Here is an 18193-nt window from a genome sequence, read left to right on the forward strand (position 1 = left end):
TACTTAGCCGAAAAAGAAAGTTGCACAAATTTCCAGCTACTCTGGGTGAGAGAGGGCAGTCTGCCTGCCTGATTTCTCCAGACTGGCCTCCTGGCTGGGCCTGGGTTCACACATCACCCCGATGTTAGAGCCATGAGGTGTGTCTAGTCCCCAAAAAAGGAGGAGGTGACACAATCTGGCACGTGCTGGACCGTTCATCTAGAACATCCTTTCCACCTGAGACGTCCCAAGCCTCCCAGAACGGACAGCACATTCATACTTTACTTTGTCGATGTGTAAAACGTTGATCCAGTGCACGTCTCCAATGTTAGCGAGGGAAAATGGACTAAAAAAGCAAGCCCGAAATTCTGGGAAATAATTTTGTTTTTACCACCAATAGATACAATGTAAATGTAAGATGTTGAAAATGAAGAATTGAAATCGTTTTTATGGTGAGAAAATGTTCTGTAACATTTTTTAATTGAAAGGGTAAATAGGTTTTTTAAAAAGCTTGAATCTCAGGGTGACTTCAGTCATTGTGCCACATAGAAGACCTTCGTTGACATCATTTCAGACAATTGGGACTATCCAGTTAACACAAACACTTTTTTATCTAATGATTTTCATTTATAATATTTATGTTTTGAAAAGATCCCTTTGGCAGCCAGGGCCACACTACGGTTGTGCAGGTTGTGCACTGTGCAAGGGCACGCGTCAAAGGGAGTATCGTTCGCATCACGGATCTCAAAGATTTGTATGTGTATTACGAGCATTCCCGGCAGATGGCAGTAAAGGGTATTGTTCTAGAGAAGTAAAGCATCTGGCAGAAGGAATGTCTTTTTCTAATTTGTACAAAGGCACCTATGGGCCAGCAGTGGCCTCTCTGCCATGGATCTGGAGGAGGACAAAAATGGGGGCGGGGAAACCACTTGGACAGCCATTACAATTATCTGGGCTCAAAGAGAAGAGAGCCTTAACTCAAGTAATGGCAATAGGCGCGGAGAAGTTGGCCAAAGGTGTGTGATTGATTCTCAGGTCTCCGGTAGGAACTGTGTGCGGATGGTGTGCCGACCCCAAGGGGGATGATTTGGATTTGGGGATGCGGTGAGTTTGATTGACCTGTGGAACACCAGGTGAGGCTGTCCAGGTGACATCACGGCAGGAGGTACAGATCTGATAACATGGGCAAGGGTGGCTCGAGCCATGAATGGATGGGTTTTCCCAGAAGACTGCATGGCCTGAGCAGACCAGAGAGCCCAGATGGTCCTCAGGGTCACCGTCACCTCATGGGCAAACGGGCAAGAAAGAAGGGGCTAAGGAAGGAGACAGTCTTGAAGGAGCGGCCACTCCATGCCCCCTGTCCCAGCCCTACATTTGCTGTGCTGTCTCCCATGTCCTGTGGGCCGGGATGTCTAACGTTGCTTTAGATCCTGGACGAAATGAGAGGACACGGCTCTTCCAAAATTATGTGCGTGATGAGCTTTCCAACATCCCTTTTGGCTAGAGAAATCTTTTTTTTTTTTTTTACTACCAAATTCCAAGCTGTATTCCAGATGCTTCCTATAGCTGGAGGTGTGACTTCCGAGAATATAGACTTCCGTGGAAATCTCCACCAGTTAACAGAATAATAATCTTCTCACAGAATTTTCAGCAAAACACCTTTGGGCTCTATAAATCCGTTTTTCTTACTGACTGCCAGCAGAAGGGTGCTTGTGCTCTCAAGACCAGTAAAATCACTAGAGAAGGTAACTACTGCAAACAGTTCCTGTGACTATATTTGTCGTAATGACATTGGAAAAATATTAATAGTGATTGTTATTTCAGACATTTAAACCATGAAGTCCTTGTCCCAAGGCGTGTCCAGACTAAACATCCTGCAGAGAAGAGAACTCCCAGATCTAGAGTTTCAGCTGTGTATTATTAAAGAGTTTTTCTCTTTGGGGCACCTGGGTGGCTCAGTCGGTTAAGTCTTGATTTCGGCTCAGGTCATGACCTCACGGTTCATGAGATCGAGCCCCGCCTCAGGCTCTGTGCTGTCATCATGGAGCCTGCGTGCGATGCTGTCTGTCTCTGCCCCTTCCCTCCACCCTCTAAATATATAAATTAAAACTTTTTTTTTTAAGTTTTCCTAGAAAAAAACCTCTACCTCTGCTTTTACACTAGAGCACAGAATCAAGGTTTTCTCTCTTATAACTGATTTCGGAAGGGCAGGTCCAGAAGCCCAGAGGCCTCCCGCCGAGCCTTGCCTGTGTGCCCCGCGTGGGTCTGCCTGCTGAATCACCGCCCTTCGTCTCTGGCCGAGCTGCCTTTGATTCCGGCAGACTGTCCATCTGTGAATCCAGTGTCCGTGCCTCCGTCTGTCAGGCTGAAAATAACCTGACCCCGGGGGCTTCCCGAAGGCTCCAGATCTGTAAGGCTTCCCATTTAGCGCTGCCTCTCATGCTGACAGCTAATTTGAGGAACTCAGCAGGATGCTTAACGTCTTCCTCTCAGGGCAGGTGACACAGGCCGGAAAGTGATAGTCCAAGATGCTAAATTAAATTCAGTCGCTCAGAAGCTTAAAATTGGGAGGCTCCTTGACCCCATCCAATCTAGAATAGAAAAGAGTGAGTGCTCCTTCCTCCCGGGTGTGGTGAGTGCTCCTTCCTCCCGGGTGTGGTGAGTGCTCCTTCCTCCCGGGTGTGGTGAGTGCTCCTTCCTCCCGGGTGTGGTGAGTGCTCCTTCCTCCCGGGTGTGGTGAGTGCTCCTTCCTCCCGGGTGTGGTGAGTGCTCCTTCCTCCCGGGTGTGGTGAGTGCTCCTTCCTCCCGGGTGTGGTGAGTGCTCCTTCCTCCCGGGTGTGGTGAGTGCTCCTTCCTCCCGGGTGTGGTGAGTGCTCCTTCCTCCCGGGTGTGGGACCCCCAAGCTGGGCAGGTGCAGATAACTCCTTTTTATTGGGCAACAACGGGGAGCTGCACATTCACCCTAGAGTCAGAAAAGGAAGCCCATTTGTGAAAGCTTTGTAGCCACAGTTCTCCATGATGCGTACCCTTCTTTTAAGGGAAGGAAAGGGCTGGGCAGCAGCTTGAATGCAGCCAACCAGATGATCTAGTAGGGCATGAATTTCAAATACTCTATCCCATTGTCCCAACAAGTATGCCCACACTTCTCAAACCACGGCCCCCCAGGCTCTGATTCAGAAAATGTCACCGTCACCGTATAAATGGATTGTCGGTAAACACAATATGCATTGCTTAATAATCTGGAAAAGATGTTGTGAGAGTGAATTCGCAGTGATTTAGTGCCTTCCATTATGGAAATTCCATATAAATATTTAACTCTAATGCTTACTTTATTCTAATTTTTTGTTAATCACATTTGCTTAGTTAATACGGCACACTTAGGCAGTTTTTTATTGCCATAGATTTTTATGAGTGATGGCAATTTTATGCGCTATTTATTTGAAATTAGGTTGATTGTGAAGATTCACACAGAATCGCCTGTTAATTTTAGGGCTTAGCGCTTATGCCATGGTACCAGCAAATTCTCCCAACACACACGCACGCACACACACACTTTGCCGCCACATTATCAGTGAGACAACACATTGGCACATTGCCTCTAGTTTTCTAAGGGAAAGAATTTTTCTTTGAGGGCTCATTAATACTTTTGAAGGCAGACACATTTGATTAGCAGAACATCCCTCTGAAATTGAGGAGGAAAGAAATAGGAGACAGAGGAGGAAGGGGAAAACAAACAGACGGTATGGAACCAAGTCTACAGATTTTTTTTTTTAATTTTGACTAAAAATTGTGATAACAGGGGCACCTGGGAGACTCAGTCGGTTGAGCGTCCGACTTCGGCTCAGGTCATGATCTTGTGGTTCACGAGTTCGAGCCCCACAGCAGGCTTTCCGTTGTCGGCTCAGAGCCTGGAGCCTGCTTCAGATCCTCTGCCCGCCTCTCTCCCCCTTCCCTGCTTGCACTCTCTCAAAAATAAATAAACACTACTTTAAAAATTTTAATAAATAAATAAATAAATACAAATTTTGATGACATGTAAAATAGTTTCAGGAAAATTCTTCTTTATCGACTCTTTTATTTTTTAATTTAATTTTATTTTCATCTTTTATTTTACCTTTGAGGGAGGGAGACACAGAGGAGGGGCAGAGAGAGAGGGAGACACAGAATCCGAAGCAGGCTCCAGGCTCTGAGCTGTCAACGTAGAGCCAGACACGGGGCTCGAACTCATGAACGATCATGACCTGAGCTGAAGTCGGACGCTTAACCGACTGAGCCACCCAGGCGCCCCTCAACTCTTTTACATTTATCAGATGACATGTTTCTTAAACGTGTTTAGTCATGCTTAGATCCTAAGGGATATGTGGAAACCCCCCAAGCCCCAAATACCTTCCGTTCCAGGCTTTGTAGGTATCCCTGTTCAGAATTCACTTTCTGGACTAAGCATATCCTCACCCCACGGTACAAGGTAGTTTTTCCCATCCCTTTCCTTTAGGACAGGAGGGACCTAGGGCACCAAGCAAGGAAGAAAGGGAGATTCTAAAAAGGGTCCCAATGGGTACCAAAGACAGACTTTAACCTACCTCACTATGGCCCTCTCTCCTTAGGCTAAAAGAAACTCAGGTCCTATGTTAGGGCTCTGTATTGGTCGGAATTAACTCCTGCTTAACAAGAATTAACTCCTGTGGCTTAAACAAGAGAGTTTATCTCTGTCCTCATATACAAAATAAGTCTATAGAAGACCGTCCGGGAATAAGGACAGTCTAGTCAGGAGTCACCACCATCATAAGAAACTCCAGTTCCTTCTATCTTGCTCTTCCTCTTGGCCAAATCCAGCCATCACGTCCCCAGTTGGCCAGCAGAAAGGGAAGAAGGTACATTCCCTTCATTGATGGGCACTTTTGGAAGCACCATACAGTATAATTACTTGTCTTTCATTGGCCAGAATGTAGTCACATGACCACAATTCTCAACAAGGGAGGTTGGGAAATCCTGTCTTCCTTCCTGTGTTTATGGGCTCAACAAAAAAAATCAGAGGTCCAAATATTAAGGAAGATGGCGCAGAATTAATGTCGAGGGCAACTCGAAGACTGCCACAGGATCGTCTATCAGGTCTTGCTTAAATATCTTACTCATCTGGGGCGCCTGGGTGGCGCAGTCGGTTAAGCGTCCGACTTCAGCCAGGTCACGATCTCGCGGTCTGTGAGTTCGAGCCCTGCGTCGCTCTGGGCTGATGGCTCAGAGCCTGGAGCCTGTTTCCGATTCTGTGTCTCCCTCTCTCTCTGCCCCTCCCCCATCCATGCTCTGTCTCTCTCTGTCCCCAAAATAAATAAATGTTGAAAAAAAAATTAAAAAAAATATATATCTTACTCATCTGGAACCTGAGTTCTTTCCAGCATTCTGGATTTCTTTCCAGGCCCAGACATGAGACTGACAAATGAATAAATGTGATCCAATTCAGAGACCATTTCCAAAGAAAAGCTCCAAAAACCTCAGACCCCATTCTGTAGATTGCCTATTAACTCCCTCTTGTGATTTCAGCGGAAATTCTAGAGTTGGCTGGGAATGCTGCAAGGGACAACAAGAAGGCCCGGATAGCCCCGAGACACATCCTGCTAGCAGTTGCCAACGATGAGGAACTCAATCAGGTAGGTCTGTCTGAAGCACAGACACAAGCCACAGGATGGGTTTGCCAAACACCCTGTTGCATGCGGACCCCGTTGGTTATAAGTCACTCCTGCTACAGTTCCCAATCACATTAATACAACAAATTTTCCAGATCATGTAAGAGATGAAGAAATCCCGCTAGCTATATCATTCAGATAGAAAATAAAATTGCCTCTGGAAATGACCCATTATATATTTGGGTCTTTCCAGACCTTCCTGTCCTCTCTAAAAGCAAGCTCTCCGTGTAGCTGGGGAAGGTGCCGTGCATATATGTTGTTCATGATTTCTTCGCGCAAACATCGTTGACAACTCATTCTGATGAGGGCAGGAGAATCTTCTCTATATTACGGAACTAACTCCAAAGTTGCCGTGAATGCCTCTCCCAGGAAGTGCTAGATAGTCCGTAGATAGTCCAAGAATTTGTATTCTAATCTTGTTCTTTTCAAATTGTGTGTGATGTGAAGAATCAGTTCTTATCTCCAATCCATCGTGGACTGATAATTTCCAAAAATACAATAAAAAATAATCGCTAGAAAAGTTTTTAAAAAACAACATACCAACCACAAGCCACAATCTTTTGGTATTAGATGCAATAGATCTACGATACCTCTGTCAGGTTGCTGTAAAAGTTTCTGGACTCTTCCTTGCAATTCCTGTATCTCTCTTGACCCTGACAGTAACTCTAACTGTCCATGGACCCGCCCTGGTTGTAGACCTTGTAGACAGGCACTACTTGGGGATGTGCAGACTACATTAATGCAGTAGTACATGTCAATTGTTTAGAAAGTAAACGTATTAATTGAGAGGTGCATGGTCAAACACATTTTACTGATGGAATGCGTGATCAGGAGTGTGGAGGTCTGTTGTTAACTGGGTCTAGCCCTAACATCGACCTTTGAACCCAGTTTTGTCAAGCCGTGCTCCCTCCCTGAGCAACAGTCCTGGTTTCAGCCTCCTTACCCTTTCATCTTCCCTTGTTGGTTTTGCTTTCTGTATGAGACATAGGATGCCATGATACCTACAAAGACTCGCTCTACCAGTGGAACAGGAAAGCTAGTTAAACCACCCATCATGCTTTGGGAAAGCAAAGACCAGATTTAACACTTGTTTTGCCATCCGTTAGAACTGTATTAAATCCAGAACCAGCAAGCTCTTGGCTGCCCGAGCTCACGCGTTTCTCTCTTCAGCTGCTAAAAGGAGTGACCATCGCCAGTGGAGGTGTCCTACCCAGAATTCATCCCGAACTGCTGGCCAAAAAGCGAGGGACCAAAGGCAAGTCGGAAACTATCCTCTCCCCTCCCCCAGAGAAAAGAGGAAGGAAGGCGGCGTCAGGCAAGAAGGGAGGCAAGAAATCCAAGGCTGCCAAACCACGGACGTCCAAAAAGGTGAGCCTGGGTTGCCTGTGTGAGCCAGGGATGCTCAGAGAACAGGAGAAAGTTGAAGCATCCAGAGTCCCCATCATTGTTGACGGGTTGGGGGCTCCCCCCACTGGGAGAAAATAGCAAAGGGCCTCTGAGACTAGAGCTTAAATCACCAAGCAGGGACTACTAGAGGTTTCCAAACCCAAAGCATGGGTGGCCTTCATGTTTCCAGATGCTTCCACTGCCCCTGACAAAATCGTAAGGGAGAGATGATAGCCTGGAACTCTGCTTTGTATTTCTCTTCAGAGCTCCAGTCTGTGTTTGTCACAGACTGTCTGTCTCCCCCAGATGGTCGGCTGGGTTCAGCCAGTGGGATTTCAGGCATTCAGGACAGCCTCGTGTGCCAGGTAGCTATAGCTCGGAGATGCTTTCATCAGCTGGCCACCACAGTAAACCACTAGCCACGTGCGGCTCTTTGCATTTGAATTCATTAAAACTAAATCAGAGTAAAAATTCAGTTCCTTGGGGGGGCCTGGGTGGCTCAGTCGGTTAGGCAGCAGCTCAGGTCATGAGCTTGCCGGTTGTGAGTTCAAGCCCCGCATTGGACTCTGCACTAACAGTGTAGAGCCCGTTTGGGGACATTTTAAAACAAAATTCAGTTCCTTGGTTGCGCCACCCACATTTCAAGTGCTCAGCAGGCAGAGGGCATTTCCATGCTCACAGAAAGTTCTAGTAGACAGCGCTGCCACAAAGGTCATCAAATTTCCATTCCGCAGACCTCCGCGATAACACAAAAGATGTCTAGGAGTTCACGCCACTGCCTCTGTGCCCCAAGGAAATCCTGGGGAGAAGGGAGGTTGAACAGTGGGCTATGAATGACCCCACTTGGTTCCGATGCTTGCCATCTTAAGCTGCAGGCGTTGCAAAGAGCGACAGTGTACCTGTGTCCAGTCGGAGGAAGGACTACACATGCCTGTGGACCTCTTGAACACAATTTACTTTGGGCTACGCCCTTCTCTTTCCCTCCTATTGCTCCCTTGCGTCCCTCCATCGAGGACGGCGGAACATAACACCCGCCACCTCCTTTCATATCCAAGGTGGTGATAGCCATAGGGAGGGCTTGATAAAGCCACTCTGGGCTTTTCCTGAATTATCTCCCACCTGTCCTTCTGATTTCTACCAACAGTCCAAACCAAAGGACAGCGATAAAGAAGGAACTTCAAATTCCACCTCCGAAGATGGGCCGGGGGACGGATTCACCATTCTGTCATCTAAAAGCCTCGTTCTAGGGCAGAAGGTAATAAAGAGAATTGTCATGTGCTGCAGTAAAACACTGTTGCATTTTTATAACCTACCGTTTGCAGGCAATGATGTTTCCTTCATCCCTCGTTCCCCTAACACGACTTTCACTCCGGTCTTGAATTATTCACGCTTACACTAAAGAGCTATGGCAGCGTCTACATTGTGAGAGTAAACAAACGCTTTAGTGCCGAGAATTATTCATGCCGGCGCCGGTCAGCCAAAGGTAAGCATAGGCCATCTTCCCGGTCAGGCCATAGAATGGCATCGTGGCCGGGAACTCCCCAGCGCCCCATTCATTTCTGCGCCTGCCCCACACATCCTTAGCTAACCTTCTCAAACGACTCTGGGAGGCCAGCCTTGCGTGTTTCGATGTAATGTATCAGGGCAAGAGAATAGAGATCTACGTTTCCTGAATATCCCTGGTGTTAGAAATGAATCATTTGCCAATAATTCAGTCTGTTTGCCTTTCTGGAATGCAGAAAGAGGACAAGCGGGCTATACATCTGAACAGCCTTCAGCAGCATAGCAGCAGCCCAGACGGACATGCAAATAATTCATTCCCACTAGCATACAGTTTACGGAGCAGACAATTTATCTACCAAGTCAAATGGGGCTGAAATAAGATACACAAGGCAACAGTCAGTTAATCATACCTCTGGTGGCTGAGTGTTCACAGCCTGATAATAGGATGCACTTCTAGAGAAGCCATTGGGAAGAGCGTGTTACAAAAGAGTGTGTATGTGGTGGGTTCCTAATTCTTCACTGGCGAAAGCAGGAAAGCAAAGGTGTGGAGCTGAAGTCCCCTCCAGGGGCTGGCCGCGGTCGCATGGTAACTGGCCTTCTCTGGCTTGTCTCAGGGGAACGGAACTGTCACGCTCGCACGGGGAGACGAGGGAAAATGTTCTGCATTCCACTGAGTTATGAGCGCGCAAGGCGGCCTGTCACAAGCGTAGCCCTAAGAGTGTGGTCCCCAAAAGGCAGGGTGGCCAGACATAGGCAGGTTGGAATCCTAGAGCCCGCCACTATTCTCGAGCCAGGTCGTCGGCCACGCATCCCTGTCCCCGGAGGGGACATCAGGGTCGTCGGCCACACGTTCCTGTCCCCTGCTCTGGGAAGAATGCAGGGGCCTGAGGGGAGCCAGGGAGAGCCATCCCGGGCTTCCCTGGCGGGAACTGCTCAGACCACATGCCACCAGACGCCAAGGCCATCTGGACTGGGAAACGGAGGCATAAGCTAGAGGGAAAGGAAGAAACAGGGAGGGCCCATTCCTGCTCCCGGAAGAGGAGACAGATTTGATGCTCAGTGTGACAGTCAAATCCACTGGGCTCAGAAGAGCTTCCGGAAGACCAAACACCCCGAGACGGTCGCTCCCACCGCGGCCCTTTATGGTGACAATTCAGTGTAAATAACTGAGAGAATTAACAGATGGGAGGTAAAATATGAAGACTTTTAATAGGACTTGATCTCTCCCACACTCTCCGTCTTTCCTTCCTGACGCAGCTCTCCCTGACCCAGAGTGACATCAGCCATATTGGCTCCATGAGAGTGGAGGGCATTGTCCACCCAACCACAGCCGAAATTGACCTCAAGGAAGACATAGGTAAGGTCCTGAGAATTCGGTAGAGGTTCCAAAGGCGAGCCCACTGTTCGGGCAAGTTCTTGTGAAGTTGGCCGTGGTCGACCAGATCTCCTCGACTTGGGGGACCACATACACTCCGTCCTTTGGGTGTAATTAGACGGCACTACCAGAAAGTAACTAATTTTGTCTTTTTTTTTTTTTCAACGTTTATTTATTTTTGGGACAGAGAGAGACAGAGCATGAACGGGGGAGGGGCAGAGAGAGAGGGAGACACAGAATCGGAAACAGGCTCCAGGCTCTGAGCCATCAGCCCAGAGCCCGACGCGGGGCTCGAACTCCCGGACTGCGAGATCGTGACCTGGCTGAAGTCGGACGCCTAACCGACTGCGCCACCCAGGCGCCCCCTAATTTTGTCTTTAATCTGGGTATATTTTTGAAGTGTTCGCGGACGCATCATGTAAAAACAGATCGTTAGTGCACAGCTTGACAAATTTTCCTCCCAGTGAACGTGTCTGTGTAACCGGCACCTTGATCATGAAGCAGAACCCTATCGGCGCCCCAGAATCCCCTCCCTTCCCCATCCCTCGTACCATTCCCTCCACGGGTAACCGCTGTCCTGTCTCCTCCCAGCACAGACGGCTGCCGTCTGTTCTGGACTTCATATAAATGAAACCATGCGATGCGTCTTTGTTCGTATCTTTTGCTCGACTTTGTATCTATGAAACACGCCCGTATTGTTGGGCGTGGTTGCAGTTCGTTCATTTTCTTTGCCGTGCGGTATTCCACTGTAGGAATACACCAGAACGTGGTGACCTTCCACCATCGACAGCGTTTGCATAGTTTCTACTTTGGGCAAGGATGCGTAGTGCTGTAAACATTGTCGTACGTGTTTGGGGTAAACCTCCACATTTATTTTGAGCCTAAAAATTAAGAACACCTTTGGTAAAAAGGAAATGGACATCTGGAGAAAGTTGTCTGTGAGGCTGTGTGTTGAGTTACTTTACCGGTGGATCGCAGCCTGTCCCGCGGGTGGTGGAAGGGAGCTGTTCCCCGGGCGAGCTGGAGGAACAGGGAGGGCTAAGCTCTCAAGAACACTAGAAGTAATGGCATTCTAAATGGTCACCACCTTATCCACTTTTACAAGACAGAAGTGCCTTAAACCCTCCATTGAAAAAAGTAAAGAAAGTGAGCAAAGAAAGGTCTTTATCCCTGGGATTCAGGGCTTGGGTCTCAGCCTTGGGTTGGTAGGACTGGGGGGGGGGGGGGGGGGTTGCCCAGGCCACTGGGCTCACTTAGGTGTCCCCAGGGGCATCAGAGGCCACGTGCTTTGCTGAGAAGGAGATAGGACAGCCTCGGCGCTGGGGGCAGGGTGAACCACAATGCAGAGAAACAGGACTTGTCTTGTATATAGAAACTGTAAAACTTCTTCATTGTTCAGACCCAGCCCAGGCCTTGTCAACTGCCCTGAACTCCCCATTGTATGCAAAGACTCCCCCCAGTAGCCTTAGTCTTAATCTGCTTCAAGTGCAATTCTATCATTTCTAGAGTTTGCATTTCTCTATCAGGAAAGCAATCACGATAGTTTTCTTTTTTTAAGTGGCAGGGTGGTAATAGGGTACAGAGAACACTGATAATGGAGCAAAAACTCAGATCGCAGCAATGAGGCTTCTGGGGTCAGGATGGGTCTGTGTCCTAGATTTTACCCATTACCTCCAGCTGTGTGAGTTTAGGCAGATTCCTCAAGCTCTCTGAACCTCACTTACCTCCCCCTATAAGTGAGGATAACCATAGCCCCCATGTCATAGGGACAGCGTGAAGGTTAAATAAGGTAACACATGGATGAGGCTAGCACAGTGCCGGGCTCATAAACATTTGATAAATGATGGTCTTTTTTTTTTTTATTGTTGCTGTGCTGTTTAGAAGGGGTCCCTCCTGTCATGATTCCATTTTCCACGACCGTCACCCAAACCAATCACCCCCTGCAGATAAGACCCTGATTTAGTCTTTTTAAAGCACTGTGTGTCGTTCCAGAAAAATTCGAGCATACACAAAAATAACGGAAGAGCATGACGAAAACCCCATACACCCAGTTGCCCGAGCCTGCTCTCATGCTACCCCACCCCCACCCTCCAGACGTCATCGTGTCTGTGGGCTCTTCGGAATGATCAGGGCTAGCATTTCGACAGCATAACTTTTCGACACGGTACCATCATCACAGCTAGAAATAGTAATGTTGTCGCATACTGGTCACTGTTCACATTTCAGTTGTATCACAAACACCAATTTGTTTGTGTTTTTAATTTTTTTAATGTTTATTTTTGAGAGAGACAGAGTGTGGGGACGGGGGGGGCGGGGGGCAAGGAGAGAGGGAGACACAGAATCCGAAGCAGGCTCCAGGCTCTGAGCTGTCAGCACAGAGCCCGACGTGGGGCTCGAACTCACGGACCGAGAGATCATGACCTGAGCCGAAGTTGGACACTTAAACGATTGAGCCATCCAGCGGCCCCCAGTTTGTTTTTTTAATGTGTTTGATTCAGGATCCAAGTAAGTCCACGCATCACAATTAGCTGATGAATCTCTTATAGCTCCTCGGTTCCCCTTTCATATCTTTTCCCTCTTTCTCTCTCTCTCTCTCTCTTTTTATTTCCAGTTTATTTTTTGAAGAAGCTGGGCCATTTGTTCTGTAGGGTTTCCCAAGTCTGGATTTTATGGATTACATGCTCCTGATGCCATGAAACATGTTTCTTCTCTGTTCTTCTTATAAATTGGTAGTTGGATCTAGAGTCCTAATGAGATTCAGGCTCAAAAATTGGGGGTAAGACTGTTTGGTCAGTGATGGGATATTCTACGTCGGGAGGCGGGTGACTCCCACTGATGCTCCTTCTCCAGGTTTGTCCGTTCCTTAGGGGTTGTGTGGGTAGGAGCCATATCTTAATTCTAGCATTCCTTCCTTTCTTCACTGGAATGCTTCCATAGAGAGAAAGTCCCCCCATCGACATTTCAGGTTGCTTTGTGCTTGGGAGTCTTTGGGGAAGAGGGTGGGCTCGCCTTGCCTTTTACACGCTCCCATCTGGCCCTTGGCCCCAGTGCAGAGTGCAGGTGCAGAATGCACCTGTTTCCGATGCTTCTCGGCACGTATGGGGCCGCTGGCTGCGGGTCCTGGCCTTCTCCAGGCTTCTGTGACCCAGCAGATCAGCACTGGCCGGGAGTCTGAGGGCCAGGAAGGAGACTCTGAAGGCCCAAGATTACCATTTCCAAATTGTATCGCTGAAACCCAAGCACCTTCGTGAAGAAATCCCCGCCCCTTCCCAGCCCCAGTGGAAACTGACTGCTGGAACAGGCACCTTTCCTCCATAACCCGCACAATGCCCTGCGGCTCTCCAAATACGCCTGAGGGTGCAGGTGGGGAGTAGGAAGCTCCCTCACCAGCTCCCACCATCATAACCGTGAAGAGAGAGCTGAGACTTGCCCCAGACAGCGCGATCACCAAGTTCATTAGAAGATGAAAACACGTGGGGGGAGAGGCCTCATCCCCCACCAAGGGCAGCAACCACCTAGCGTGGACAAGACGCCCTACGTCATCTCAGAGGCATGAGGAGCCCCAGCGCCCAGACGCGGGGTTCCTGCTGGCTAGAGGTGGAGTCCTGCCATCCATTGGGGGGGTCCACTTGGCCTCCGCGGAAGCACAATCCTGAAATACCGAGTAGAGAATTGTCCTAACATCAGAGACCCAAGGGCTCTCCCATCAGAAAGGTCCTTAGAGGGGCGCCTCTCAGAGTTGCGTGTTTCCATTGAAAACCCAGGCCCAGGTTGGTGGAACACCACCGCAGGCTGCCCTGACCTTGTCTGGCCTCTGCCCACCAGACTCACTACACACAGGTGGTGGTGAAATGGGATTGGGACCCCTGGAGTCTGCACCCAGAGGTTCCTGCTGTCACCTCGGGCCCGGCACCAGGCTTAGGACCTGGTGCATGGTCTGTGAGATGCGCCTCCGTGTGGGCCTTCGAATCACCAAGGCACTGAATTTAACCAACACAGCGTGCGGTCCTGAACCCAGAGATCAGAACACTGGAGCCACTATTTTTTTTAAAGTTCACCTTTAGGGGCGCCTGCGTGGCTCGGTTAAGTGTCACTCTGGGTGTTGGCTCAGGTCACGATCTCACGGTTCCTGAGTTCGAGCCCCGCATGGGGCTCTATGCTGGCAGCTCGGGGCCTGCTTGGGATTCTCTCTCTCTCCCTCTTTCTCTGCCTCTCCCCTGCTCACTCTAAATAGATAGATAGATAGATAGATAAATTCACCCTTAGTACAGCATAGGGTATATAGGCGATGGTATTGTGACCGTGCTGTATGGTGACAGATGGTGGCTACCCTGGTGGGGAGCACAGCACAATGTGTAGAGTTGTCCAGTCACTATGTTGCACGCCTGAAACTCACGTAACATCGTGTGTCAACTGTACTTCGATTTCTAAAAATCACCTTCAGGATTCATGTCGTGAGACTGCTTATGGCCAAATCACCCCTTAAAAAGGCCCTTTGAAAGAGTTTGCTAGAATCTAAGCCCTGCTGGGCAGAAGCCCAGAGACCCCTACCAGCAGGGACCGCTGGCAACCCGACTGCAAAGTGGGATTCCTGCTTTGCAAGTGCGGTTGGTTATCTGTTTTCTGGCCTACTGAAACTATGCGAAACAGTGTGACCGGTGACTTTGAAAAGGACAACAGCCATGGCTTCCCTTGTTCTCCGCAGGTAAGGCCTTGGAAAAGGCTGGCGGGAAAGAGTTCTTGGAAACGGTAAAGGAGCTCCGCAAATCCCAAGGCCCTTTGGAAGTCGCCGAAGGTAAGCGCGGCGTGGCGCCCGTGTTCCCGGCACCGCCTCGCCACCCTCCCCGCCAGCGCCACATGCTTCGCGCATGATCAGTTTGCCGAGCAAAATAGGCCTCAGCGAGTCAGAGAGTCGGCATCTCTCAGACAACTCGCGCAGGCCCGCGTACATCATTTCATGCACTCTGGGGACGACAATGGGTCTGGAGAGTTCAAGGCAATTAGCATCAGATCACCCCAGAATGAAGCTGTTGGGTAACTTACACTCATCATGCTGTCCTACCATCACCACTGTCCAACCCCACAATTCTTCTGTCACCCCCAGTGGTGACTCCCTTCCCCCTCCGCCAGCCCCTGGCAACCCCCAGTCCGCCTTCTGCCTCCATGGATTTGCCTGTTCTGGACATTTCACGTGAACAGAATCACGGGTCATGTGACCTTTGGTATCTAGCCTCCCTGACTTCATATAATCCTATCAAGGTTCATCCACGTTGTAGGATGCATCAGTGTTTTGTTCCCTTTTTAGGGCTGAATAATATTCCATTATGTGGACCCATTTCATCAGGTGGGTTGTTTCTACCTTTGGCTCTTGCAAAGAGAGCTGCTGTGCGTGAACACTGTTGCCCAAGTTTTTCAGGGATATTGGGTAACTTTTTGACAGGTGGCTCCAACTTCAGATCCTTGTCCCCCCAGTGTACACACACATCACCTCCGGGCACCGCGTACTCAGTGCCAAGTGCTGTCCCGATGCCAGGGCTCCGAAGGCAATGAAACCCACTCCTGCCCTCAAGCACTGGACGGTCCAGGAGGAGAGACAGACAACATAAGAGGGGCACAGGGAGGGAGCCATGCCCTCTGGCACTGGGGAGGCTCCAGCGAGGGTGTAAGAACCCCTGGGGGCAGGGACGCTGGGCGGTAAGGGCATCGTGTGTGACAAGGCCCGGGTCCTGAGCCAGCATTTGAGAGTTTAAGCTGGGCCCTGTCGTGATCAGATCTGTTGCCAGAAAAGTAATGGGGCTATGTGGGATTTAAGAAACAAAACAGATGAGCTCATGGGAGGGGGAAAAAAGAGAGGGAAGCAAACCAGAAGAGAGTCTTAATGATAGAGAACAAACTGAAGGTTGATGGAGGAGTGGGGGGCAGAGATGGGCTAAACGGGTGATGGGCACGGAGGAGGGCACCTTTTTTTTTTTCAACATTTTTTTATTTATTTTTGGGACAGAGAGAGACAGAGCATGAACGGGGGAGGGGCAGAGAGAGAGGGAGACACAGAATCGGAAACAGGCTCCAGGCTCTGAGCCATCAGCCCAGAGCCCAACGCGGGGCTCAAACTCACGGACCGCGAGATCATGACCTGGCTGAAGTCGGACGCTTAACCGACTGCGCCACCCAGGCGCCCCGAGGAGGGCACTTTTTGGGATGAGCACTGGGTGTTGTATGTAGTTGATGAATTACCGAATTCTACTCCTGAAACCGATATCGCACTGTATGTTAACTAGCCAGAATTCAAATAAAATTTTGAAAAGAGAAAGGAAAAGAAAAGAAAAGGGGCTTCCAGTCAAGAGAAAACGTGAGTCCTCCCTTTCAAATTGCACCTACCATTCCCCATACATAGAGCAATGGTAGAATTTCACACTTAAAATTGTGAGACAGAGCCGCGTGGAGATGTGAGACCACCATTCGGGCGGGCAGGGACAGAAGGGCGGGAGGCGGCAGCAGCAGGGAAGGTCGAGGCCGCAGGCCGCTGGGCCCCAGGTCCAGTCACGAGTGGGGGAAGGCCTCCAACCAACTGCTGCCAGGGTGGGAAGGAGAGAAAACTAGCTGTTCTGCACAGGGTGGGAGGCTCCAATGCACTTAGAAGAGTTCCAGAGGCAGAAATAGAAGCTAGAGAAGCAGTCTTTAAAAAATCATGGCTGGGGGCGCCTGGGTGGCTTAGTCGGTCGAGTGTCCGACTTCAGCTCAAGTCATGATCTCATGGTCCGCGAGTTCGAGCCCCGTGTCGGGCCGGCTGCCGTCAGGACGGAGCCTGCTTTGGATCCTCTGTCCCCCTCTCTCTCTGCCCCCACTGCTCATGCGCGCGCTCTCTCAAAAATAAATAAAAAACATTAAGTAAAAACACATTTTAAAACAACATGGCTAAGGGACACCCGGGTGGCTCAGTCAATTGAGCATCCAACTCTCAATTTTGGCTCAGGTCAGGATTGCAGGGTCCTGAGACGGAGCCCCACGTCGGGCTCCGGGCTGAGTGCAGAGCCTGCTTGAGATTCTCTCTCTTTCCCTCTCTCTCTCTGCCCCTCCCTCGCTTGTATGTGCATGTGCTCTCTCTCTCTCTTTCTCAAAATAAATTAAAATAATAATAATAAAGAAGTTCAAAAATCAAGAGAAACCTGCAAAGCAAGCTGAGGGGAAAGGCAGACCACGTAAAGACCATTCTGACCACAGACTTCTCATCAGCAACCGAGGATTCTTGGAAGTGGGAAAGAAATGGCCTCAAAGCCCCCAGGGGAAATACCATCAACCACAAATTCCACACGCAGCTCTGTTACTATTCAGGAGGTGGCGCAAAAGACACCGTGTTCGGACACACACAAGCTGGGTGGCAGAAATCACAGGCCCTTTTGCTGCAAGGCCCACGGGAGAGAGATGAATCCAGAAGGAAGGGGAAGGCTTCAGGAATAATCACGAGCTAAGAAAGTGGGGCAGGTATGTTAGGTCCAAGCACCCGTGGCCTGGGACCCATCCATGGTAGCTCTGTTGGAAGAAGGGATTGGTGAGGTTGAATCTGGAAGAGGGGAGACAGCTCATCAGGGTTTAACGTCAGTGTGACATTTAGTTTAAAAATGCCATCCCTTATAAGACATGCCCTAATTGTCTATATCATTAAGAAAGAATAAATAGCCAAGGGGCGCCTGGGTGGCTCAGTAGGTTGAGCCTCCACCTTCGGCTCAGGTCGTGATCTCACGACTTGTGAGTTCGAGCCCCCCATCGGGCTCTGTGCTGACAGCTCAGAGCCTGGAGCCTGCTTCGGATTCTGTGTCTCCTTCTCTCTCTGCCCCTCCCCTGCTCGTGCTCTGTCTCTCTCAAAAATAAATAAACCTCTGGGGCGCCTGGGTGGCGCAGTCGGTTAAGCGTCCGACTTCAGCCAGGTCACGATCTCGCGGTCCGCGAGTTCGAGCCCCGAGTCAGGCTCTGGGCTGATGGCTCAGAGCCTGGAGCCTGTTTCCGATTCTGTGTCTCCCTCTCTCTCTGCCCCTCCCCCGTTCATGCTCTGTCTCTCTCTGTCCCAAAAAATAAACAAATGTTGAAAAAAAAATTTTTTTTTAAAATAAATAAACCTTAAAAAAAAAAGGAATAACCATCCAAGATGGGATATCTAAAAGGAGAGCCCACATAAAGCTGGGAATGTTCCATTCGAGAGCAAGCAAGACTTGAACCCACCACACAAAAAGGGCAGCAAGTATGTATCTTGACCTTGACCTTGGGTGGACTG

The 18193-nt window shown here is 49.4% G+C and overlaps 1 protein-coding gene across 1 annotated transcript in view; it reads left to right on the forward strand.

The window, feature by feature from the left end:
* Positions 1-18193, forward strand: part of LOC125148175 (core histone macro-H2A.2) — a 59019-nt gene that overhangs the window by 34248 nt on the left and 6578 nt on the right. Inside the window, exons 3-7 of the mRNA XM_047825978.1 lie at positions 5518-5624; positions 6831-7028; positions 8191-8301; positions 9807-9906; positions 14630-14719. Of these exons, the coding sequence (XP_047681934.1) occupies positions 5518-5624; positions 6831-7028; positions 8191-8301; positions 9807-9906; positions 14630-14719 (606 nt within the window). The remainder of the gene's footprint in view (positions 1-5517; positions 5625-6830; positions 7029-8190; positions 8302-9806; positions 9907-14629; positions 14720-18193) is intronic.

The sequence above is a fragment of the Prionailurus viverrinus genome, chromosome D2, assembly GCF_022837055.1.
Source record: "Prionailurus viverrinus isolate Anna chromosome D2, UM_Priviv_1.0, whole genome shotgun sequence".
Classification (NCBI taxonomy): Eukaryota; Metazoa; Chordata; class Mammalia; order Carnivora; family Felidae; genus Prionailurus; species Prionailurus viverrinus.